This window comes from Pogoniulus pusillus, chromosome 14, assembly GCF_015220805.1.
Source record: "Pogoniulus pusillus isolate bPogPus1 chromosome 14, bPogPus1.pri, whole genome shotgun sequence".
Lineage (NCBI taxonomy): Eukaryota > Metazoa > Chordata > Aves > Piciformes > Lybiidae > Pogoniulus > Pogoniulus pusillus.
This window is the reverse complement of record NC_087277.1, coordinates 9,567,191-9,593,918: the sequence shown is the minus strand read 5'-3', so window position 1 is coordinate 9,593,918 and position 26,728 is coordinate 9,567,191. Positions and strand designations below refer to the sequence as shown.

At 41.1% G+C, this 26,728-nt stretch overlaps 1 protein-coding gene across 3 annotated transcripts; it reads left to right on the top strand.

Moving 5' to 3' along the window:
• Window positions 1-201: 201 nt before the first annotated feature.
• On the top strand, window positions 202-26,455 carry ZHX1 (zinc fingers and homeoboxes 1). 3 transcript variants are annotated; one of them, XM_064154231.1, is made up of 3 exons: window positions 202-291; window positions 1,227-1,337; window positions 15,849-26,455. In XM_064154231.1, exon 3 carries the CDS (start codon window positions 16,067-16,069, stop codon window positions 18,689-18,691), a length of 2,625 nt encoding a protein of 874 aa, XP_064010301.1. In that variant the 5' UTR covers window positions 202-291; window positions 1,227-1,337; window positions 15,849-16,066; the 3' UTR covers window positions 18,692-26,455. The 3 variants fall into 3 exon arrangements, with proteins under 3 accessions (XP_064010301.1, XP_064010303.1, XP_064010302.1); XM_064154233.1 differs by lacking the exon at window positions 202-291 and adding an exon at window positions 452-678; XM_064154232.1 differs by lacking the exon at window positions 202-291 and adding an exon at window positions 696-1,133.
• The last annotated feature ends 273 nt before the right edge of the window (window positions 26,456-26,728 follow it).

The window sequence follows — 26,728 nt, the reverse complement described above, 5'->3', positions numbered from 1 at the left end:
CTACCAGGGAGGCTGAGGCACCGGCCGCCGCTGCCCGGCCTCCCCGCGCACCCGCTCCGGGGTAGCGAGGCGCCGGGAGGATGCGAGTGGGCGCTACGGGCGGCGGCGAGGCAAGGGACCGGGCGGCTGGCGACGTTGGGAGTTCCCGGCTCACCCGCCGCCCCCCCGCCCCAAAAGAAGTGCAGTAGTTTGTGAAACGCAAGATGGCGGCGCGGCCGTGAGCGAAGGCGGCAGGCGGGCAGGCAGGCGGGCGGCACGGGCTGAGGGGGCGAGGCGGAGCGGCGCCGTCAGGTAGGGGCTCGCGTCTCCCGTTACTTCTGGCGCAGGCGGAGAGGGGTCTTTTGGCGCCGGGAGGGCGACCCTCCTCGCCCTCCTCAGAGGCGTTCGTTCCGCCCACAAGCCCCCGCTTCCCCCGGGGGAGCTCGCTCGCTGCTCTCGGTGGGGACGGGGCAACGCCAGCGCACCCGCCGCCCCGCGCCTGCCCGGGGCTGAGGCGGCTCCTGGCTGACGGGGGCGGGCGGACTGAGCCGGACCCGGCAGAGGTGGCCGCCCCACTGCCGCCCGCGGGGTGGGCGCGGTGGGCCGTCCGTGCCCCGCCCGCCTCCCCATTGTCTGGCGGCTGTGGACGAACGGCCGACTCTGTCCCCGCGGCCCGAGTTGCATCGCCTGCCGGGGGCGGTGAGTTCCAGGCTGCCCAGGGGAGCCAGGGCGGGGGGAGAGCCGGGGCGTAACTTCGAAGCAGATTGTTGCTTGTCCCCCTGGCCCAGCCCGCAGTGGGGTTAAACCCCGTCGAGTCCAAGGACGATCTCCTCTCTCCCCGTTCCTCCCTCCTCCGCCCCGTGCCAGCTGTGAAGCCGGGAGCCAGTGCGTGGCTTTGCTCGCAACAGGGTGGAGGAGAATTCGTCTTGTCTCGTCAATCGATGAGGAGAGTGGAGAAGTTCATTCCCAGTGCGTCCAGAGGAGCTGGCGAGTTCCCGCCCAGTGTCACCGGACTGCGCGCACCCGCGCTGGCGTCCGGGCCGACGGACAGACTGACAGACTGACGACAGCCAACGAGCCATGAAGTTCTGGCTCCAGAGTTGTCTCGCATCCCGTGGCGTTGCAGAGCGGGGGCGAGCGTGGAGGAATACGGTGTATGTGCAGGCAAAGTTGGGGAAGATGTCTGGTTTACTCTTCTGGGGGTGTCTGGGGTTTAGGGTGTGTTCTGACACTCGGCTCTCCCCTAGATCAGGATGTGCGGCACTGGAGATCAACACCGACTTCAGTAAACGATGTAATGGAGGCAGTTCTGGATCTCTGAATGGGCTCGGAGTATCTGCGTTAACGAACATTCTCTGGTAGGTACTTGTGCTTTATTTCTGGGCAGCTTGGACTTTCCAGCAGGTTGAGTAGTCAGCAGAAGGCTGGAGAAGTTTACTTTGCACAAAATGTCATGTAAAATAGTGAAGGCTGGGATGTCTCTTGATCTGCAAGCTGGGCTAGGTGCTGTTTGTTTTTAAACTAGAGATGTGCAGAGAGCATATTGGACGTGTCAAAGTCCATATAAATAAGTCCATTTTGTTATGAGAACAGATATTCCATTAAAAATAAGAGTGAGAGAGGAATTTTAAAGTCTGTGCTGTTGGTTTTGACTACCAGTCTGGGTTTTGCTTGGTTTTGCTTAGATTTCCCACCAGAAATGAAAGTATATGAGTGCTTAAAGAAACCATGTTTAAAACAACCTGTGTGATGCAGACTAAAGGACTGGCCTGTGTTACAGCCTCTGAGCAAGCACGCATCACTTAGAAAACCGTTTTAGTACTGTCTTTAGATAGTGCCAGCAGGGCAGCCTATTTCAATTGTGTTCTTACATAAATTCCCCTTGAGCCGACGAGAAATAGATGCCATTTGAGAACTGACTGATTGGCTTTTAACTTTAGGCTAGTGGTTCATGACTTTGCTAGACTGAAGAAAACTCTGCTATCACATTTGGGTAATGTGTGTGTACACTATGATAGTCCCTAGATTTGTCTTTGTGAAACAGCTTTTTCTTCATGAGATACACTTTGCTCCTCTTGTTGTTTCTTATTCCTCTCTTCTGCATTATTTCCTCTCTTGCAACACCCTTGATGACCTGTGCGTGCTTTAGCCGGGTCCAGTGTCTGGCATTAATTGATGCCATTTATCACTGTTGGTTATTATTTGGATATTTGTCACTGAATACTAATAAATTATTGGAGACTCTAGAGCTTTGGTATGGAACAGTTCTGCAGTTTGTAGATTTCTCAATACTGAAGAATTTCTACCAAATAATGGACTTTGTACTATTGTTAGGATTCCTTTTGTTCCTCATGTACTGAAAAGACTGCTTCTGGTTTCTTGCTTCACTGAGCAGTCTCTAGTATTTCTCTTAAGCTTATTGCTATTCCTTGCCTTTCTTCCCCTTTTGTTTACATGTAGTCTGAGAGAAAGGATACATTTTTGTTTACTTTCTCATCTAGTTATGACTGATAACCCTTTTGTTAGGATGTGACTTAAGAAGTGCCTTCTTTAAAAAATGTCTGAAGTCAGATTCTTTCTCCAAGTCTGAGTTCAGGATTTTTTCCAGCTTTATGAAACTGGAACTTTAGAAGCACCAAGTGCATATAAACTGTGTGCAGTTGTTTCATTCTGTTTGCGTATAATCAATATAATCGAGGCATAATCACTTGTAGCTAAGATATGGCTAATCTTATTTTGGCAGTGAGTTTGTCTTTACCTGTCAAGCTGGGGTCTAGTCAAGAATTCCAGTGTCAAATGAAGTATTTTTATCTTTTCTAATTTTTAGAAGGCTTGAACCAGTTTCAAAATTTACAGAATTACCTTTTCAGTCTCTATTAAATTAAAATTCTGGTTGATAACAGTTCTGGGGGTCATGGCATGGGGGAGGGTTCTTTAACTTTTTCAGCTGAGTGCACGGACGTGATGTTCTTTTCTGTGTATTAATGGTCAATATATTCCCTCTCCCTTGCACTTTAGATGCAGGGTCATTGATCCATAAATGCCCAAGATAGTTCATCTCTGAGTTGTCAGTGACTTGTTTACACAAGTGATACAATTTTCAATACAGTGCTGTTTCCCTTTTTTCTGTTGTTTGTTTGCTATTTCCTAAATAGGCAGCAATATTGATCATAGCATTCCACTCCTGTGCCTCCCCACTGTGTCAGTGGCCTCACCTGTATGGAATATACATCTTATAGCAGTATGGTTTGCTGATGTTGTTACTCAAGTTTCTAATAATGTCCAATTAGGCATTAAAGCAGCTTCTTCAGGCTGCCAAAGTGATGTGATTACTTATGTTTTCAGAATTATAAGTATTATTAATTCAAATTTATTGTCTTAATTCCAATTAATATTTTGTCCTTTTATCACTTTTCAATTTTTTTGGAGTGTAGTTCTGAACCCAAATATTCAAACCACTTTGCTACATAAACAGTTGTTTCTTTTTTTGTGGAGGTGGAAGCCACCAAAAATGACACATTTCCTTATCCTGTACCAGCCAGATGGCATTTCATAGTTCTGTGCCTTGCATCACTTTAATCGATGGTTCATTTCCAGTTCTGTTGTCTTTCTGTCAAGGAACTGGAAGGAACTTCAAAAGGTCCACTCAAGTCTTTTGCATATCCTTCAGAGTTCGGTGACCTGTAACATATTTCATAAAACAGCATCTCTACTATCAGTGGATCCTTTTCAATCAGATTCAGAAATCAGCCCCAACTAAGCAAAACTCTGTGTTGTCTCTTGTGGGAAGATGTGTACTGATCTCTTATCCTTAAAAGTTTTGAGATCATGCTAAATGTTTAAGTTCAGTAGCATGCAGTGAAAGAAGAAGTACAGTCTAGAGTGGCAAGAACTGGAATGTAGAGCACAGCATCATGCTAAAGCACAAAAACTAGGGAGAGTGCTGATGACTGAAAGAGGAATGGATGCATCTAAATGGGAGAATATTTAGGAAAAATGGTAAAGACCTTTGAATATGCTACTCTTTGCACTCCTTAAATGATGTCTCAGATAGCAAAGAATGTTGCAAATGTCCTTTAGTAACATGACCTCTGATGGTATCTAACAGGTCTAAAGGAACTCAGTATATTCTACTTACGAAGAACCAACTTCAAATTGCCTTTTAACAAAGTGAGCTTGATCTTTTAGGTTCACTTCATGCAACTTGGCCTTCCTTGGTGGCATTCTGCAGTTTGCTGCTCACATTCCTCATCCATTGGTCTTACTAGGAATATAACATGCTGCCAGGGGACCCATGATTTGAAATTGTTGCTCAAGCAAGACTTGAAGGCTGGCAGTTCAGTTTAAACAGTGGGCAGACAGAAGTGTGTAATGGGGCATGCATAATGCCAGCCCTTACTGGCAAAGCCAGCATTGTTCTGTGAGCACCAAATTCACCCCACCAGACGGGAAAACAGAAATGAGCTTTTGAGCATCGCAATGGTTATAGTAGAAGTTCCACATGTTCAGCACACTGAATGGTGCATACGTGTGCTTAGGTAGCAGACAGCTTCCTGGCTTGTATCAGTAGTGTGGCTAGGGAGGGGATTGTCCTCCTGTACTCTGCACTGTTGAGGCAGCACCTTGAGTACCGAGTGTTCAGTTTTGGGCTCCTGACTACAAGAAAGACATTTTGGTGCTGAAGCATGTTCAAAGAAGGACAACAAAGCTGGTGAATGTTTCTACAGTACAGGTCTTCTGTACAGATGAGCAAATTTAGGCTGTTTAGTCTGGAAAAGGAGGCTGAAGGGAAACTTTACTGCTCTCTGTGAATACCTAAAAGGAGGTTGTAGTGAGGTGGAGGTCAGTCCCTCCTCCCAAGTAGCAAGTGACAGCATGAGGGGAAATAGCCCCAAGTCGCACTTGGAAAGTTTAGATTGGATATCTGGAAAATTTGCTTTGCAGAAAGGGTTGTCAAACTTTGGAACAGGCTGCCCAGGAAGTGATGGAGTTACCAACCTTGGAGGTATTTAAAAGGTACATAGATGTGATGTTTAGTGACATAGTTCAGTGGTGGACTTGGTTGTGTTAGGTTAGTGGTTGGACTTCATGACGTTAAAGGTCTTTTCCAATCTAAACATTTGTATAATTGTATGTATTGAATAGGAGATAGCTGTTAGCTTGCAATGAATACTGTAAATTAGGCAGTTATTTAATATTGATTTTAAGGGTCAAAACTTTGTTTTATAGATTAGGAGTGTAATTACTTTAACATCATCTGACTTCACAAAGGTGCTAAGAACTTCATGGATGAAAGGTCATGTCTGAATAATCCAAGGCAGTCTTGGTAGAGATGTCTAAACTTGGCTTTCCTCAAAGCTGGTGTTTATTAGCTAAAATAAAACAGGGTACTAAAGGGATTGCCTTCCTCCCTGTGTTACAATGGAAGGATATACTTCCTGTGTTGAAGTGCTGTTGATTTTAAAACTCGTATACGTTGGCAAAAGGCTCTTTTTGGATAATCAGTTCAAAACAAGGTCTGAGAATGTAGTATGCCCTAAAAAGAGGGGACACAATGGGAAAGAAGTCATGGCAAAACAAATGGTATTATCTAGGCTGTAGAAGACTGTAGTTAAACCTTAGTTACAGCTGTGTTCTTCTTCAAAAAGCCTAAATTCCTACTTAATCTGTAGAATATGATCAAAGTAGGAAAGTACCACCTTTGATACATAGGCCATCTGCCTTCAGCATCAGCTGGAGCTAAGGGTGCAATGCAAATCAAAGGCAGGAGTTACTAAGTGAGCTAGGTGGAGCAAGTATGAAGACTTGGGGGTTTCTGTTTCTCAGGAGGGTTCCCTGCAAGATGAAACACGTGTGGCTTCAGTGGAATTCTCAGAGCATTCAACACTGCACAATATCCAGCCTTGTTTGCAGTGCTGAATACTTGAGGCTCTCTGTTCTCCAAACTTCTCACTGTTGGAATTAGTGCCTGTACAGGACTCTGCTGGCATTGCAGGTTATCTGTTAAAACACAATGCAGACCCACAGACCTTTACTTTTGAAGTGTTTTCCAAATTGACTTCTTAATATGTTATACTCAAATCTGTTGGAGCAGTTTGTGAGCCGATAACTATTTTTTTAAATTTCATTAGAAGAAATAAATAGAAGGAGCCCTTTTTATTACTGCTGTTTTTTGTTTGTGAAATGATCACAACTTTGTGTGGTTTATCTTACAGTCCACAAGCATTAATTTTAAATATGATTCTTGACAAGTAGCACTTTTTTAATTCTCTAATTTCCTAGGTTCCTCTAGGGGAAAAATGAGGCCTTGTTAATATCAGTCATTTTTCTTTTGGGGAATGGAGGGGAGAGGTGAGAAAAGAGAGTAATACTGAAGTAAAGTACTTCTGCTCTTTCCACACATAGCAAAGAAGTAGTCTCATGTGCACATCCTTAGAATTATATATATATATATATATTAATCATTGTATATAATGTTCAGAGAGGGAGAAGGTATATGTTACTGGGTACACTGAAATTGAACTTCAAAATTCTTTGCTTTGAGATATTTCCAGTAGATTAATATTTGTATGGATGATTATAGTACAAACACCATACTCATACATTACTCTCATACATTCTTACTTGCTGCCTGAGGTAGTTTGAAGGACAGAATTTCTGGCTACATGCTGCTTTATATGAGTGAATATTCTGTTTCTGGGTACAGTCCTCCTGAAGTTAACTACCTGTGAATTACTGAAGAGCCCTCTTCCTTAGCAGGCAGTTTAACTCTGGATGCTGCAGAGAGCAGACTCCCAGGAGAGGTAGGCTGAGGGTGTGAGCCTGTTGGAGGGTTGGGAGTGAAGATTGCTTTGCACCAGAGCAGCTTCTCTGCGCTACCTTCTGTGGAAAGATTCAGTCATTTCCACCCAAAGCAATGCAATAAAAACCTCAGTCAGCCATTTCATCTTGAGATACTCCACCCTCCAAAACAAATATTAAATAGAAAATGTAGGTTTTGGCCCCTGCATATCCCAGTAATTTCCACTGATTAAGTTGATGCTTGTAATTAGGATCTAGACAGGCCATGTTTTGCAAAATATAAGTACCCTTTTATTTTATTAGAGGAAGTTACAACATTTATATAGTCCCTTTGATACTTTATTTAACCCAATAACTGCTTGGGAAGGAAGGAGTCTGTTTAGTTTACCTTTGTCCTAGATTCAGTTTTAATATCTAATGTTTAAAAGCAGGGGGGGAAGGCTGTTGATCTCTGTTTTTAATGATTCATGCTGCCTCAAAGCACAGTGGTTCCTAGTTGTGTGCTGCCTTTCCCACTGGGGGATGCAAACAAAAGAACAATAATTTCAGACTCCTCCTTCAGTTTCCAAGAGAACCTTAGCTACTCAGGGATAGCTTTGAATTTTAAAAGCATTTTTCTTCCAAATTATGTATTGATTGCACACAAAATAGGAGTGCTGTAATATGCAATTTAAAACAAATACATGATGGTGCTCATTTGCTTTTAATGCTGCTTTTTCCAGCAGAAAACAAAAAGTGGGTTTTGTTCCCATAAACTAGTCTTGCAAAATCCTTACAAACATTTATTAGTCTAGACACAAAATATTCTCACCCAGCCTCAGTTTGACGATGGAGAAAAAAAAAGGCAAGCTAATATTGTACTTGGCTGTCAGAAAAAGGGGAAGGGGAAAAAAAAAAGCTTGCCCCAGGCTAATGAACCAGTAACATTTTGCTGGGGCTGCCTACAACAACAGATGCATCTTATTCCCATGGGGTTTCAAGGCTTGCCTATTCTCTTATGCTAAACTTGGACATTCATAAACATCCTCTGAGTACCACGCCCCAATTGTATCTGGACCTCTTCTAATTTGGATGATTTAATAATAACACTAAACATGTTCATCTTGTCTCTCCTTACCAAATGGCTTTACCCTCATGAGCATCATTTAAGTAATGCATTAATTCAAAAGCAATCCTAATATATAGATATCAAAATGGTTTAAAATAGATTATTTAATCACAGTTTAAACTGCTTATAGAGAAGACTGATATAAATTATTTATTCTGATCTTGATTTGCATTTATGCTTTTGATAATTTTCATGAATTTGTGAATGATTCTCATTGTTTGATGTTGTGGTAGTTGGCAACATTTTGTTTTGTAAAGGGATAAATTACATTGGTGAGTGTTTATTTTATCAGTCCTTCTCAACATACACTCAGAGTATTAATTTTTAATTTTTGTAATTTTCTTAGAAAATACTGAATTATTAATATCTTGGGTTTCAGATAATGATTAGTTCCTGTTACTCCAAATTTATGTCAAACTACATTTGGTTGAAAATTAAAAAAGAATTAAAAATTACCCTAAACAGCATAACATGTCTGCATTATTAATGTCTTGTAAATGTGTAGAATATCAAATAATGCATTTATTCAGGCATGGCTGTGGGGTTTTTTTTATGACCTATGGGTTTATGAGACAATTACGATACCTTTTTTATAGCTACTAATTATATTTATTGTTCCTGCAATGACATATCCTGTCCATGTCTGCTAAGATTGTTTTTTTCTGTCCTTAACTTCGTGATTCAGCTTACATTGTAAAGCTGTTATATGACACTGGCAGCATTCTGGAGCTACAACTCTAAAGTATCCGCTCCAAAGTCACATTTTTTTTGCTTCCTAACTAGGGAAGCAAATCACGTGGCAAAGAAAATAAAGGACTTTTTATGCACTCTGCATCCTTGACCTTCTCACAAAGTGGTAGCAGACCTAAGAGCCTGGAGGAGGCTTTAAGGAGGACTTAGGGTGTGAAGCAGGTGAGTCTGGGGCATTCAGAAGAGGTTCTGAAGAGACATATGTAAGGAGAAGGTCATGTTGGCATAAGTGTTAGAGGAGGGTCCAAAAGAGTAGTTGCAGCCTTGATAATGTGCCTTCAGCTCTTCACCTTGACACATGCTAACCTAGGTCCATGTATCAGAACTGTAATTTTTGTTTTTCTTTTTTATTTCCTTTTCAAGGAAAAGGAAAAAAAAAAAGCCTTTGGCTTTTTCTTTGTTCATAAACCAGTGGCTCATACAAATACTGAACTGTACATTTATTTCAAGTGTTTTGAGGTCCTTTACAAATTACTTAAATTATGGGTCTGTATTGTGTATGCAAGTCTGTGTGTATATGTGGAGCATGTAGCGAGCAGTGCGTATTAGTGTCGCCCGGTGAGCCCATTGCAAGCCCTTGTTTTTAGTTTCTTATGATCACTGAAATGAGAATTTCTCACACATTGTTTCTATTTGGAGGATGCTTTTGTTCTCTGTTGAGTTTTGGGGACACGTTCAGCTGACTTGAGCAAAATTAACAGTGAGGAGGGAGGCAAGGAAAAGAGAAGAAGCAATTGCAAAATAAAAGCTGTATTATGTTTTGTTTTTCTGAACAGCTCTGTGCCGCAGGGATTTGACATAGGAACTTGAAATTTGGCAAGGATCTAGCCCTGAGGTCTCAGAAATGCATTCCACTGTTAAAAAAAAAAAAAGGGAAGAATTGTGAGTCATTATGCATCACTACCTTTTTGTATCCAAGGCAGAATTTGCAGGATGTTTTGTTACCTGCTCTTGATCATGCTTTTGTGCCTGTCAAGCACACTTTGAGGCTGCTTTAAACCCCTGTATTAAATGGATTCTACTCCTCGATCTGCCTAGGTTTTTGTATTGGCATGCATCAACGTAGTCCTTAAACTGCTGCTGCATGTTGTGCTCCTGCAAATGCCACTGGCCTAGCAGGAGGTACAAAGGCATTGGGAACTGGCAAGCCTTGAGACGTAGTCTGACTTGTATACGGGTGGAGCACTCCTAATACATTTAACTGTTGTTGAGAAGATATCATTTTGCTATGGTAAAAGGCAAATATTAATGAAAGCAGATAGCAGCCAAGCTGAAATCTGGTTTCCCAATGTGACAAGGGTATGTACGGTTAGCTGCAGTGGAGGAGGGGGAGAAGAGGAGACAATCTGTGCTGAGTTGTGTCACCTTCAGAAGAGCAGGGGTTCCTGTACAGCATGAGGAATGATTAGGGAATGAGTCGGGCTATCTGGCTAAGGAGACCATCTGTAGAACTGCTGCTCTGGTCCCTGAAGAAGCTGAAAGGTATTCCGGGGACATGGACTCCAGGAAGTGGAAGGAAGGTCTTGTGCTTCCAGCACTAGAGTAAGGCTTGGGGAAATGAGAAGTCTCCATTAATTTTTCATCTGGGGGAAAAATAAGTAGATTGAAGTAAAAAGGAACATTTTGTGAAATCTTGTCTGTTGCAGATTGTTTCATTTTAAAGAAGGAAATCCCAGGAAAATAAAACCTTTTATTTTGATGCTTCAAAGCAAAACTTTTTTAATATATGATCTCAAAAATGAGTATTTTTTTACTGTTCTTCTGGGGTTTTTAAGTCAGTATGAAACATTCTGGGGGTTGAATTACATGTTTATTCAACCCAAAAGACATTTTAAATTTTTTCTTGTCAATAATTTATTTCTTCCTCCTTTCCTTGTTCTGTGTAACAGCACAGCAGGCAAAAGAAAACAGAGCTGTAACTATGCAGAACAAGTATTCTCAACTCTATTGCCATTTTATGGCATACCTAAGTCTGATGCTTGCTTTCAAGAGTAATCATGCAGAGGTGTTTGATGTTTAAAGTCCTGAGTGCTCACAATTTGAATTGAGCACTTTAGAGGTCAGAAAAATACAAAGAAAAACAATAAGACAAACAACCTGTCTTTCTGAGGTTTAGCTGCCAAGGTGACCAGATCACATAGACAATACATGTGTGTGTTGTTGAAGAGCAGACCTCTGTGCCATACGTCTTACAGGTACTTCTTGATCAGTGCACCTGTGATCATTAAGTACTTGTCACATTTGATCAGGAGCTTCTATGGGATCAGACATAAAAAACAGTTAGGACTTTTTGTGTCAAAAGCAATGACACAAGTTGCTGTGCTCACTGTAGGATATTTTGTAATAGAGACTGGTAAACCGGGCTGTTTAGTAGTCAGTCGTGACCTGAAATTCTGAAGTTTACTTTGATGGAACCTGCTTGTTACCCATTAAAACCGGTGAGGATAGGAAGTAACTGAGAAAGTCTAGAAACAAAGTCCCATGGCAGGCTCCCTTCAGCCTCTGCTGGGCTTTATTGGCATCCTAGTGCTCCAGCATGGGTCTGGCTTTGGCGTACCCTGAAGATGTGTGTAGGCACGCAGTCCAGTAACATTTGGTACTGCCTCACTCATTTCAAGTCGTAATGCAGCAGGGACCCAAAGAATGCCCTTATCTTTGTAGCACATGTGAAGTCCTGCTGAAATCAGTTTGACAAGTTTTGCTCTTGTGTTGAATTAAAACCAGATCTCGTTTTAAACCAGAGTCAAATGTGAATATTGCAAGGTTTAGATAGAGATTTGGCTTTATTTTGGAGCCATAAGCATAATGCCCCCTGAATTTTGGCAATAATGAACAACTAAAGAAAATGGCACTGTAAAGCAAAGCCCTTTGCCCTTCTTGCTGAGAGGTAGCACAGATGAGAGCAGGTTAGCCTACAATGAGCTCTGTGCAGATAGGTTTCTGACATGAATACATCTACACTGAACAAATTCAAATAGTTAGGAGGAGGCTAAATGAAGGATCATCAATTACATGTTATGGATTAATGTGATGCTATAAGGAAAAGACAAGGCAATGTTTTCTGTGCTGAGAGACATTGTAGGCAACTTGTAAACTGGGTGATTTTAGAAGTTAGAAGCCATTTCCATTGCTTCATCTTCTCCTGAGAAACTGTGCATATTCTTAAAATCACATTGTTTGGGTATGGATGTCTTGTTGGCATGCTTTTTCTGCACAGTGGAAGTGTCATGCAGCAAACAGGGAGAAATCCCTTTTCATAAGGCATACAACCTGAACACACAGTGAATGCATTCTGTAATCTCATTTCTTTTTCTTGCTCCATCAGCTACTCCTGACCTTCCTCCTTGGAGGCAAGGAAGAGATGGGTAAAAAATGTATGCTAGGAACAGATTCTTCTGAATATGTCTTCTGCTGTGAACGCTTCATCTTTTCCTTCTGAAGCTATAATCAAAGGGGCAGAAGGTTTCTGCCTGCTTTTAGAAAATATTTATATAATTGTTATCCAGATCTGTTACAGAAACAACTTTGAATGTTGAATTCCACTCTGGAGAATAAGTCATCATATAGTTGTTAATGAATTGGGATTAACTGTTTATGTCTGTTTCTAAGGAAGCACTGTCTGAGCAGTTCCCTGCTCAAAGATAAATATAAGAACTCGGACCTTCAAAAAGAATGCACCTGCCCTTTTTGTGTCTTCCTTTACAGTGTGTGTTCCATGGATTGGTTTTGCTAGGAATGTCAATTGTATGAAAATCTGTGGTAAAAATATGGAAGAGGATTGAATTGATTAATGTCTGGAGAGATTAAGAGTGCAATGAAGTGAAAGTAGTTTTTTATCCAGATTCTTTTATTGAAAAATGCTGCTTTTGACATAAAGCAAACACCTGAAGTATTTAATTACAAACATTAATTGCACAATGTACAGATTCAGTGTTAACAATGAGGGATAAAAATACAGTCCAGATAAAACTAGAAAGTCTTAATCAATGTTAAGTCAGGTATTTGATGTAAAGTACATAAGGGAGAAGCCAAAGCAATCTCTGAACTACATACTGATGATCTTCAGGAATTCATGGAGGCTGAGGAGTAGATCTCAGAGAACTTTACACAGGCAAACATAGTACCTTGTCTTGAAAAGGGAGAGGCATGAGCAGAGGAGGAGAACATGAAAGGAATCATCGATCAGTTAATAGGATCTTTCTTCTCAGGATGATACAGGAAGAGTTTACTAAAAATCAGACTGTAAGAAACTATACAATTGTAACAAGGTTTTTAAAAAGGTGGATTTGTCAAAACCTTTCTTTGTCAGAACAGTGTGGATTCATCTGAAGTCAAGATACACAGAAAGGTCTCACATGGCATTCTTGTGAGCACTACAGTGGAAGTGTTGTCGAGGAGCTGAAGTACAAGGGTGATGCAAAATTGGTTTGATAAACTGCTGGAGTGTGAGATTTCATAATCCCCTGGTAAATTGAGAGAATAGGTCAAGCAGGGCTCTGCAGATGGAATAATCCCTTTAGCACCAAGGAGAACGAAATGGAGGTATCTGTAAAGTCTGTGAGAGAAGGAAGGCTGGGAGGGTTTGTAAGCCTCTTGCTTTACTGCTATTTTAGTGAATGTTGTTGTATCTCTTCACTGTCCTGATTAAATAGGATTTTGAAATCACAGTATCTTTTTTCTTGTAATCTTAGGTAGTGTAGTCAGAAGAGCATAGGTGCAGCTCCCTTTTTCTGAGGCCTACTTGCATCAGAGACATGTTGCTCTGTTGGTAGACAGTGAAGGGATGAGATAATTTTCCGGTGCACGGTGAGTGAAACCGAACCTCAGTAACAGATGTGATACAGAGATTTAGCTAAAAGGCTGCAAGTGATGCAGTTGCATGTGGGCCTGTAGGCTTACAGGGACTATGAATGCCATTTGGTAAGTGAGGGGCTGAAGAAAAACACTTACTGATTTGCTGGACAGGCTTCCCTTATTATTTATTATATCCAGCTTTATCTGCAGGCTGCTTCAACACTGCATGTTAGTTGCTTTCACTTGTGCTCCGTGTCATACTGGAACGGAAACCTCAGCGAGTGCTTGCACTCACTCAGGGTGCCCTCTGTATAGATACTACCTGCTGAACTGGGCATGAAGTGCTGTAGAATTATCACAGGCACTTTTCAAACTGCAACTTCAGACAGCAAACTAGCTGTTAAGTAGCTTTTGAAAATGGGCGTTTCTGGCATGTTTGAAATTTTACTCAAGATCGCAGAAAGATTAGGTAATACCACCCAGCTCTCCCCCAAGAGCATTGCTCAACGTTGAGTCTTGGCAGTTGTCTTTCTTTTGTCAAGAGCCCTCTTGCCCTACAGAGAAGCAGTGCCGTTAATAATGCTCTATCTCTTGCCCCTCAGCACATGGAGACAAATGGATCCATTTAGCTTTGCTTCATGCTTTCTCTCACTGCAAAGATTAATGAGACGGCCTTCAATACATACTTTGGATATATATATTAAAATAAATACCTCTTACACTTCTGTGCAGTTTTACAGACTGCCAGCATTAACTTGTGGAAGAAGGGTATCTTTCAACTTAAGTACTATTAAATGATTGTCATCCCAGAATGATGATCATCCACGATTTATTGAGTATTGTCAGTGTCCTTTATGCTGTGTAACTGTATCCTTGGCATAAAAAAGCCTATCATGTCAGGCTGTGCACATTGGATGTAAGCACAGAAGTAGTGCAGAGGGTGACTGTTAAAAACATTTGGGGAGGATATTTATGAAAAAGTGAGGTCAGGCACACAGTTTCAAAAACAGAGCTTACAGAGCAGCACTGGGTGGCAGCTACAGATGAACACTTCTGTCTTTTGCCTAACGAAGAAATGTGATGCTAATAATTATTTATCTTTCTTTCCACAGCGTCTACCCTCCCATGATAAAATAGAAAGAACTGCCTTATATAGTGAGAAATAGCAATTCTTATCCCTTTCCCATCTCCTGTAACTGCCTTTCTTCCTTTAACAGTATTCTTTTTCCTCTAAGACTTTGTCATGAACAAAGCCTTCTGTTTTTAACCTGTTAAATGCTCTTTCCTTTATAAACCTTCTGAAACAGCTACTGAGTATTCCCCATGAACTTGAGCATGTCTCCACTTTGGGAAGTAGATGATATTCCATTGTCTAAAAATCCTGTACCTCTGGGGCTTCTGCTGTGAAAAATCAATGTCTGATTTTGTTTGAAGAAGAAAACTATTGCAGTTTATAACTCTCTGCAGAAGTTTTTGCGCAATTTCCAACAGACTAGTGGTGGTCCCTGGGGGATAAAATTCTCTCCAGTCTGTGCTATTTAAGATGGTATTTATTCTATTATTTGTTTGATGGTTCTTAGTATTTCTTAGAAATGGATAAGGAATTGTAAACAAAAAAATACATCATTTTGTTTGGCTTCTGCTTCTCTCCCGTACAGTTCACAGAATCAATCATGTCCCTGTTAATGCACAGAGGCATGAAAACAGCTTTTAGTTAATTGCCATGTGCTAGCAATCAACTTTTATCAGTTTGGAATTGGTCTTCAATTGGTGAATTACATTTGGAGAACTAGGAAGAAAAGACAGTCCTCTTTTGTTTGTCAGAGTGCCTTAAAAAGACATTGTTTTGCTCGATTTCAGACTTGGGAGAAAGACTTTGCACCAGCTTGTGCTCACACATATAATGCAATAGAAAAACACTCCAAAGCTGCCTTTTTCCAGGAACCTTCGCAACCTGTGCCATGAAAGAATAAGAGTCAGTAGCAGAGAAGTCATATGGGGCCTGAATTTGTGATAGAAAAGACTTGAGCTCACAGAGAGGTTGAGAGAAGTTGTCATAGCTTAAGCGAAGCAATCCAAAGGCAAGACTGCAGAAGTTATGTGGGACAACTGACCTCAGCATTGTGCCAAGAATAAGGCTTCTGAAGAGAGGGGAACAGAAAGTTACCTCTTTTACACCATCCTGTGTTTTATGCCTTTCAGTGCCTTGACACAAACACACTTCAGCCTGTAATGAATGGATTGGATTTTGCCTTTCTTAACTTAGCTTTGAGTAACTTTTTCTTGGAATGGGTCTGCTGGTTTCAGGGGATGAACAGTGGCAGATTGACCCCCAAAGACCTTAAGGCAAAATATGTAGCAGAATAGAAGTTACTCTTTAAATTGAACTAATTCCACTGTCTCTTCTTTGCTACAGGTGGTGGATGTGGACTTTAAAACAGTGTGTCTCAACATTTCATCCTCAACTATCTGTTTTTAATCTGATTGCACTACAAAAGAAAAAGCTGCTAATGGGATAAATGTTGAGACTTTACAAGAGCTAACTTGAAGTACCGAAAGCCATTATTATTAATCAAGAAGAGCTTGAAGCTAAGTCTGTATCTGACCAGTCAGTATCATTTTCACATAACAGGCATGGCAAGTAAAAGAAAATCAACAACACCATGCATGGTCTTAGCCAACGAGCAGGATCCGGATCTAGAAATGGTATCAGACTTGGAGGAAGGACCACCTGTACTCACGCCAGCAGAGAACCCTACAGCAGAGAGTGTAACAAGTGATGAGGATGTTCATGAGTATGTGGATTCAGACAATCAGAAAAACACAAATAAAGTAGAAGGTGGTTATGAGTGTAAATACTGTACTTTTCAAACTCCAGATCTCAATATGTTTACTTTCCATGTGGACTCAGAACATCCCAACGTAGTGTTAAATTCATCCTACCTTTGCGTAGAATGCAATTTTCTTACCAAAAGATATGATGCTCTCTCAGAACACAATTTGAAGTACCACCCTGGAGAGGAAAATTTTAAATTGACTATGGTGAAACGTAATAATCAGACAATCTTTGAACAAACAGTAAACGATCTCACTTTTGATGGGAGTTTTGTTAAAGAAGAAAATGCTGAACAGGCCGACTCTTCTGAGCCCCCCTCGTCGGGGATCTCAATTAGCAAAACTCCTATAATGAAAATGATGAAAAACAAAACTGAAACTAAACGTATTGCTGTTTTCCACAATGTAATTGATGACATTCCTGGTGAAGAAAAGGGAACTGATAATGAGCCAAACTCTGAAGAAGTAATAGAAAACCCGCCACCACTGGTCTCGGAGTCAAAAGCGAGCCATTCGGTTGTTTGCAGTGCAGCAGATGTGGCTGGTGCGGTAGTGACTCCAGCACCAATGCTTCAGCCTGGGGTAGCACAAGTTATAACAGCTGTTGCAGCTCCACAGAACTCAAACCTGATTCCAAAAGTCCTAATACCTGTAAACAGCATTCCAGCCTATAATACTGCTTTGGATAACAATCCTCTTCTGCTTAACACCTACAACAAATTTCCGTATCCAACTATGTCGGAAATCACTGTGCTTTCCACTCAAGCTAAGTACACAGAGGAGCAGATTAAAATCTGGTTTTCTGCGCAGCGTCTGAAACATGGTGTGAGCTGGACACCGGAGGAAGTGGAGGAAGCAAGGAGGAAACAATTTAATGGCACGGTGCATACTGTGCCACAGACTATTACTGTTATTCCAGCACACATTTCTGCTGCTAGCAATGGTTTACCTTCAATTTTACAGACATGCCAAATAGTTGGTCAGCCAGGACTTGTTCTTACTCAAGTTGCAGGTGCAAATACATTACCAGTAACAGCCCCGATAGCTTTGACTGTAGCAGGAGTCCCAAACCAAACACAGTTGCAGAAGAGTCAGGTTCACACCGCTCAGCCTGTTGCAGAAACCAAGCAAGTAGCTGCTGTTCCAGCCCCTCAGCCTATCAAAAATGAATCCACACTGATGAATCCCGATTCCTTTGGCATCCGAGCAAAAAAAACTAAAGAACAGCTGGCAGAATTGAAAGTCAGCTACCTTAAAAATCAGTTTCCTCAAGATTCAGAAATTGTTAGACTTATGAAAATAACAGGCCTGACTAAAGGAGAGATCAAGAAGTGGTTCAGTGATACACGCTACAATCAGAGAAACTCAAAGAATAATCATGGGATTCATCTCAACAGTGATTCATGTGCCACCATTGTTATTGACTCAAGCGATGAAATGAATGAATCCCCAACGGGAGTCACTCCACAGAGCAAATCACTGTGGGGCCCTTTTCCTGATTTCACCCCACAGAAATTCAAAGAGAAGACAGCTGAACAGCTGCAAGTTCTCCAAACAAGTTTTCTTAACAACCCTATCCTTACCGAGGAAGAGATGAATAGATTAAGAGCCCAAACAAAACTGACCAGGAGAGAGATTGATGCCTGGTTTACAGAAAGAAGGAAGTCAGATGTCTTGAAGGAAGAGGGAGCTGACTTGAGTGAGAGCAATGCTGGAAGCTCAAAAGAAGAGGCTGGAGAAACATCTGTGGGAGATGGAGCAACAGGAGCAAAATCAGGGTGTTCCACTTCAAGCAAAGTAGGCAAAAAATCACCAGAGCAGTTGCACATGCTTAAAAGTTCTTTTGTCCGTACTCAGTGGCCATCTCCCCAAGAATACAACAAGCTGGCAGAAGAAACTGGGCTCCCAAGATCAGAAATTGTGAGCTGGTTTGGAGATACTCGCTATGCCTGGAAAAATGGTGGATTGAAATGGTATTATTATTACCAGAGTGCTGGTGCAAACAGTCTGAATGGCCAGAGCTTTGCAAGAAAGAGAGGGAGAGGAAGACCAAAAGGGAGGGGGAGAGGGAGGCCTCGGGGGAGGCCTCGGGGAAGCAAGAGGTTAAATTGCTGGGACAGAGGTATGTCTGTCATAAAATTCAAAACTGGAACAGCAATCCTGAAGGACTATTATATGAAGCACAAATTCCTTAATGAGCAAGACCTTGATGAACTGGTAGCCAAATCTCACATGGGATATGAGCAGGTCAGGGAGTGGTTTGCAGAAAGGCAAAGAAGATTAGAACTTGGAATAGAGCTGTTTGATGAGAATGAGGAGGAAGATGAAATGCTGGAAGAACAGGAAGATGAGGAAGAAACGGATGATAGTGATACTTGGGAACCTCCCAGACATGTTAAGCGTAAACTTTCAAAATCAGATTGACATGTAACTTGAGATTTGGCAGCCAGAAACCTATGAATTAGGTTTGATGTTGCAATGAAGAGCCAAATGATTTTTTTCATGGCCTTCAGTTTAGCAAGCACCTGCTTAGCATCTTCCTGCTACCTAAAAGAACATGGGCAAGATGCTCCCTGTGCAGGCAACAATTATTTGCTTCCTTGTTGTAAGTGATGGTCATCCTCAGGCCCAGCCTAGGACATGGGGTTATAAATCAGATCCAGTTCAGCTCCTCCTCTTCCACGTTACTGATGGGAAGGTTCATGTTCATCAGTTCACATGATGGCTTCTCAGTATTTAATTGCCTTATGTTGTTTAATTCCAAAAAAAACCAGAGACCTATTTTTTGTTGATGTGGGAGAACATTGCCTGATCATCAAGGAGGAAAGTAGAAAAACCTAAGATATTTTTTTGCAAATGTCACTTCACCCGAAAGGTTTCCAGGCCTGGGTTTGTTTCTTAAGGAAAGAGCTCAAAAGAGAAGGGGAAAAGTGTGATGAAAGAATCAGTGAGCCTAGGGGTGAGGATTGCTTGGTTTAAGAAAAGGATGTGATATCGGCACCTTTTGCATATCTTTAGAGTGTTTCGGGTTTACAGAACTTGTGCTGAAATGTTCCTTGTTGATGATTCTGAGCTAACTGAATGAATCTAGTGATAGAAGATGCTTTTCTTTACATTTAATCAGCGTATCCTACATCAATCTAAATGCCTGACAAACTTGATGCAGTCAGTAGTAACACTTGTTTTTAGCCTGTGCGTTCTTTCCTTGGTTGGAAATGGTAAGAAAAGTTTGTATATTTCTAGCTAAAATGACTGATTTCTTGAAATCTTACACTGAATTTTAAGATAAATGTGAGGTAGAAACTGCCTAGAACTTGTTCAGAGTTGCTTAGGGTTTTGTAAGAACATACAGATACAGAGACAAAAAGCATCTTTGAGTACTAGTAAGAAAGATTTCCAAGTAAGTTTTGGCAATGACATGGTTTAACTCTCAAAAAAATGAAGTTATGTGGCTTTTAGATGCTTAGAAATTATAAACATGCTGATGTTTAATGATTCTTCAGTGATAGCCCAGTAGAATGATTTGTCCAAAAGTTTAACCTTAATTCATCCTAACTAATTGAGCTCACCACTATTCTTAGAGCTGCTGGGTGAATGCACCTATTTTTAGAGGTCATTTGATCTACCTGAGCTGAACTCCAGAAGTAGTTTAATTAGATACAGAACATCTACATCTTGAATCAGTGTCTTGAAAACAGGAGGGGGAAAAAAAAAGGAAAGAAAAAAAGCTAGTCTCAAAACATTGAACTCAGCACACTAAGTTTTAATTAACAACTTAAAAACACAGTTGTAAGTTAACTTAGGCAGGTGTCTGGCATCCTAGAGAACTGGTACTCCAAGGAAGAGTAGTTTGTATTGTAGCTAATGTCAATCTGCATTTTTTTAGGGATAAATTGCTTTATATTTAGGTGTCAAAAGATGATCATGAGTTGGTGCTGCTGTCACCAGCATTGGCAGCATATGTTGGCACTAATGGAAAGGATGCTGGCAATCTCCATTTCCACATCTGTTAGCATCTTCTCTGTAGGCTTCTGCTCGGATGACCAGTGAGAAACAGATTAGTATAGAGGAAGTGTGTCCCAGTATTGCTGTTTTTCCCAGGGACCTAATTTGGAATTAGTCTTTCTTCCTTACTGTGGTAGCTGTCAAAAGACCAAGAAAGTTCTTTTAGTCAAGATTCTGTGGAGCAGAGGAGATGTCTATGTTATATCTGTTTTTCATATCTGATTGTGTGTGAAGCCCAGGTCAATGCAAAACAGGGAATGACATCTGGCCAAAAAAAAGCTCTGTTAATTCACCTTCCTCTCTGGACATTTGCAGCTGCCCTTCTGCTCCCAGATGGAACAGGCTGCCCGAGTTGCATAAGAATGTTCTGTGTGAAAGCCATTTAACAGGGGGAGCTCTTAGGACCATTTGAGAATTCTGGAAAGAAAAAGGCAGTAGCTTTCAGTCTGTGACGTGAATTTGATGATGAAACTATTTCCTGTCTTCCAAGATTTAAATTGATGTGGCACAAAGTGGCCTGTGGTGCCAGAGGGGACTAGCCAGAAATCTCTCAGTTTAATTTAGGGTCAGGAGAGAAGCAAAACTGTGTTGTCAGCATATTCCATTGGAGTGCTTATGATTCTGGATGTGATGTGGTGTAAGAAAGATCAGGATCTGGCCTTTTCAGCACTGACTTCTCTTGTGTGCTTGAGAGGCATTCTTGTTTGACTTGTAATGTTATAGATTATGCTGTTGTAGATGCCAGCAGGTTTAAAAAAGGCTCATGTTAGCTTCAAGCTCCACTGGGAATACAGGGTCAAAATCAGTGCTTGCTGAGTGGGATGAAGCTAATAGGGATAGAGATGCTATTTTTAAGTTTCAAAAAAATATTAAAGCAAATTCTTAAAATCCTTGGGAATATGCCTCTAGCAAGTGAAATCTGGAGTTGTGTTAATCCCAAAGCTTGACCCAATGCTTATATTAAAAAACAAAACAAAACAAAACCCCAAACACACAAAACCCCATCCAGGCAACCTGTCCAAATAAACATCTCCTTTTGTTGCTAGCAGAGACTGCATTTAGGTTAGCATTAAATCCAACTTTTTTTAAAAGATGGGGAAGAAATAAAAGTCCAAGTTAATTATATGATTAAACTGGGAAATTTTCCATTTTGGCAGTGTTCTGTTAAATCACACTCGGCCACAATGGTAGGCCTCAGCACATCTGGTCTGAAAAACACAGGAAGAGGAAATACATTGTTTATTAGACTAAATATAGTTGGATTGGACATCTTCTTTCAGTAAAATGGTCAGAGAAGGCTGATGTAGACTAGGCCAGATTTTCAATTGCTGTAAATATTACAGTTCCGTGGATTCCAATGGCTGTGACAGTTTTTAACAGCCCCTTGAGGAGTGTTGTCTCACTGCAGAATATAAAATTTAAAGTGTGGACTGTCGGGTGATTAATGAGAGATATGGAGTAGCCACCTTTCCTTTGGCCAGCATGCACACTGGAAGCCTGTCAGTTATGCCAAGGATGAGAAAAATCTCAGTGGGTTCAGTCTGAAGAGAGCAGTTGTATGCATTCATTATTACTCAGAATCTGTTGCTTCTGTTTGAACATACAGCATCCATTTATCATCAGGTTGGTTTCATCTTTAGCTAGGACAGAGAGAAACTCCTCCTGTAGGCCTCCAGCATCAAGACTGACAGGAAAAGTGTTGGAAAGAGCTGTCAGCATGCTCATCTGTGAGTTGTGGTTGTGCCTGGTGGGAACTCAAGGATTCTAGTAGCAGTGGATTAATCCAGGTTCATCTCAACCAGCCTTTCGTTGCTGTGCTCCTTACCAGGGTGCTTAAGGCACACTACATAGGCACCTGAGAGAAATGGAAATCAACTGGCGGGTGAATAGGGCACCTCCTCATGGTACCAGTTATGTACAGGAAACTTCCTGAACTTGAGCACACGTGGAAGTGTCTTAATTTGTGATGGTCTGAGAATCACTGATCATTAGAAGTGTGCCTCTGCAGCCTGACTCCCTCTTGTAGCTTACACACACCTGCAGGGTGTTTTAGACTCAGCTGCACTGACAGTAGGGAGGGAAGGGGCAAGAACGTCTGCTGGGTGAGTGTGCACGTGAGGTTTTGCATGTTTCCCTACTCAGAGAACTGTGTGGATAGGCCTGGATAGTTTACTGTATTTCTGTGGAGCCTCGCCCCTTAGATTCGAGCTTGTTATGCACCAGTGGTGGTCACTGGTGGTCATTGACCATGAGAAGAAGAAAGTCTTTGATCTTGTTCAGATATTAACTTCCAGTAGCTGGTTTGTTTTCAGTCACTGTTGAGAGCACTGTTTCAGAATTCACTTGTGAGCACCAGTTCCTTTAGAGCCAAGGCAGAGCTTGTCTCTTTATCTGCTGTTTCTGCTGAGAGTACCTAATCTGATGATGCTAGTTACTGCTGTCTCTGAAATTGCACTAAAGAGAGAAAGATAATCCCATGCCAGACTGAAGAAAGAGAAGGGCTAAAAGAAAGCAAATGGTGTCACAACCAGGTGAGGCATCCACCGTCACAGTATTGTGTGGCTTCATGGCATGTTTTGCTCTTGCTTTTGAGTACCAAGACAGAGCACAATTCCATCTTAAAACAGTGCTGTCTTCCCAGTATCAGCCTCTCAATGACCCCAAGGTTAGTGTGTTGTAAAAGTCAGACCTATTCCTCCCCAGAGGTCTGGATGAACTAACAGAGTGCTGGCTTGTAGGAAGTGGGAATATAAAAAAGGAAAATACAGAAGCCTGAGGGCTGCTTGCCCTGCAGAATTCACTTACCTGGAAGTTGTTAAGCAAAATAGGCTTTACTCTTGCTATTCTGACAGAACAGGTAAAACATTACCAGCATTTTCAGCACATGGATATCTCTGCTTTGTTTTGAACACAGAGGAAAGATACCTAATCTCTCTTGATTAGAATTGAGTAGGTTATCTCTAATACACTGTAGTAAATGAGGCCATTCCCAGTTCTTAACCTTGTCCACTACCACTTTAAAAACTGTTTTTTCAACACATTATATGCAATGTGGTGTCTGAGTATAACTTTGATTCTTGGGAAGGAAAATCTTGCAATGTCGGCACACGACACAAAATAATTTTTCTAATGCATGATTTGCTGGCTTTGGGCAAAAGCCTTTTTTATTTCCTGCTCACCAAGGAGCTCTTAAGGCAGGCACAGAAAATATTTCTGGAGCCCATACAAAGTGATTCATAGCCTTATGCAGTCCCCGTAGGCCAGAAAGCCCAAAGATGCAGACGCTCTCTTCCTCCTGTTTTCCTCTGAAATGAGAGCACAGCAGTAACTCTTGACAACTAGTCACTGGCTGCTGAGTAACCAAGCTGTAGTTTGAGGTGGGGAGCACTTTCCCTTTTGCACTTAAAGGAGTACTGTGTATTCAGGCTGGATATCAGTGTTTGCTTCTGTAAATATGACAATATCAATTTGCGTCCACCCGAGGTCCGTACCCGTCTATATTCATATCTCCCAAGGAGAGAAGATAATCCTTAAGCTTCTGCAATATTGAATATCCCTCCCCTAACCCAAATACACAAAAATAGAGTGCAATGAAATATAGCTATTTAATTTATTTTTTCTCAGAAAATATTTTTTTTCCTACACTCAGTAGTAATGAAAAGGTAGTATCAGTAATCAGCACTAAAACTGTTGAGAGGTATTCATAATGCCTGGGATGATTGTGCAAGTTAGAGATGGGAAGGGCTGAGTGAGGGCTTGGTTCCCTGCGCTGAACAGTGCTGGGTTACACCCGTGTTCTCCATCAAGCTTGTGATGTCCCAGGATAAGCAGATTTACCAAGTAGCATGACATAAACTTCCTGAGTCAAGTTACTTGATGTTTGGTGATGCGTTAAAATTCTGCAGGAAAGTATTTTAAAATGAAAGTTGTAACAAAGTAAAAAATGCCCTCAGTAGTTGCTTATACACAATAGCTCAAATGTCTGTATTGGTTTCCCACTTCTGAAAAGGGAGGTTTTGAAGCACGGGTGGGTTACAACTAGTATTTTGAAGTTGAAGGTTGGAGTTCTTGGGGAGTTTTCTCCTACAGTGAAGAGCATCTGCACTTTTTTGATGGATATTCATTGTAAAACTGACTTACAGTGTTGTAAAATCTGGAGAGGTAACTGAGGATCCCATAGCACTTTTCATTAATTAAGGTGGGATTTGTCTTGTTGCATGTTGATGTCTACACTTGAGGAGGACACCATGCCTAGTCCATATACCTATTGAATGCGAGTGTGTGTATCCCACACGTCTGGAGCTGGTCAGACAAACTGCACCCTAAATTCCATGGACTGACTTACAGCTTGCAGGCAGGCACTGATGCTACAGACATCTGAAACTGGGCGAGATGGATCTTCGCCTGGAGTGTACTGGCAGGGTTGCAGCACTGATCCTGGTGCAGTGGTTAGCAATGGTACTTACCTCTGCTTCCAACAAGGCTTGTTGGGAAGTGAGGCCTTTTGGATTTTTGTTTGATTGTTTTTGGTTGTTTTGTTGTTTTTTTTTCTTTTATTCTAGAGCAGGTAGCACTGCAGTGGTGGATAAATTAACTGATCCTTGGTTATAGTACTATGGCATAAAAATGATTTTAGAGACAAGGTTACTGTAAGAACATTGGACCGCGCATAACTTAGAATGCGTTAAGACACGTGATATTTGTGTCCCAGTTGATGAAAGTATTTCCTTATGCTTACTCAGTACTAGATACCTGTCAAAAACTTTCCCTCCAGAATCTGCTAGAGTGACAGAAGATTCGTCTGTGATACAAAGCGATCAACCGCAAGAGCTCCGTTACGGTTTCAAAATGTTCCCCCACCTCCAGTTCCAGCTTACAAGTGTTTCCAGTTTTGCATAGTTGGCTATCTGCACATATGCTTACAGTCTGTACAGAAATGCACTAAAATGAGTTGCCCTACCTGGGAAGGCTTTATATTGTGTAGAAAAAAATGGCACTAGGTACTGCTCTTCGTGTGCACAGGAGAGTTAACAGGTGTCAGTCTCGTTTACAGAAATGATGGCGCTTTGCAATTTTCTATAATATATTGCAATATATTTAAATGTCCTGTTTGACATGTGAAATTAAATTAATGCATTGTTATGTATTTGGAGTATGAAGAAGATGATTCACTAACGACCAGCAAGGTTTTTAGAAGGTATCCAGTATGTAGCTGTCTGTGTGATCTGTCTGGTGTTTGTGATGTTAAAGGAAGCAACAATACTGTCACTGTTTAGAATGAAGAGTTTCTTTTGAATGATGCAATAGCTTACAGTGTCTTTCCTTTGTAGCTGCCCAGTGTGGTGAAGGGGAAGCAATTCTTGAAAAAGTTCAAGATAACTGGTTAACTGTGAATGGGCCTAATCTTTTGTGAAACCAAGAAAATTTTTGGACACACACAGGACTTGAAGGACTGGAGCTTAGTGTTGTGCCAAAGTTAAACTACTGCAGTTGGCAGAAGTTCTGCACTGTAAATAGAAGACTCATGAAAAAGACAGCTTGTAAAAATAAAAATCAAATTTTAATACAGTACATTTTTATTCTGATACACGAAAACATTCTCTTTTAGACCTTTTTGAAGAGGCTTCAGTGACCACTAGATTTTTGTCCTCTTATATTTTGTTTGGCCTAATATTATATGTTCTAGTAAGATGGGCTTTATTGCCTGTGTTCTTTGATATGTGATTAAGCTTATAGCTTTGAGTGACCAAACATTTTACAGAGTAAAAGTTCTTAGAAACAGTATAACGTAACTGATATTTCTGTGTCTTATTTATCAGGCTCTGCACAAACTTGGAAAGTTGTGCTGGACTTGTACAACTCATTTACGGCAACGCAGCATACTTCTGGATGTCACAAACCTAAGCCTTCGTGGCAGTATAGATCTTGTCTTTGGATTTATTTTTGTTATTTTTTTGAGGCAAAGAGAAGAATGGATGCTGCTGTAAAATATTTGTAATATTGCCATTATTGCTTTCTGTAGCAATTACTGCTTTTGCTTCAACAGATAAAGAAAATAAATCAGAGATTAGAAAAGTCCTAAAAGGCGCTGGTAGAAGAAAAGACCATGTGGGAACTTCTGAAAATAAACTTTGTACCAAAAATTTGACAACAGAAGTAATGGAATAAATGTCTCCTTACTGAGTGCATGTGGTTTTAAGAAGTGATGTGGAAACAGGAACCATGATTGTATGAAAATATCACATACCAGATCTTATCAAATGCCGTTTTTCCCTATTACACAAAACTGAATTTCACTGATTCCTCAGATGCATTGAATTTGGAGAACTGGCTTGGCTGAACAGCCAGCGTGAGGTCAGCTTCATGTGCGAGTCAGTACAGCTGCTTGTTGATGAACTGTTCTGCTGTGTCAGCAGGCCAGAGATGTTCATGTGATTTTTCTCATTAAGTCAGATG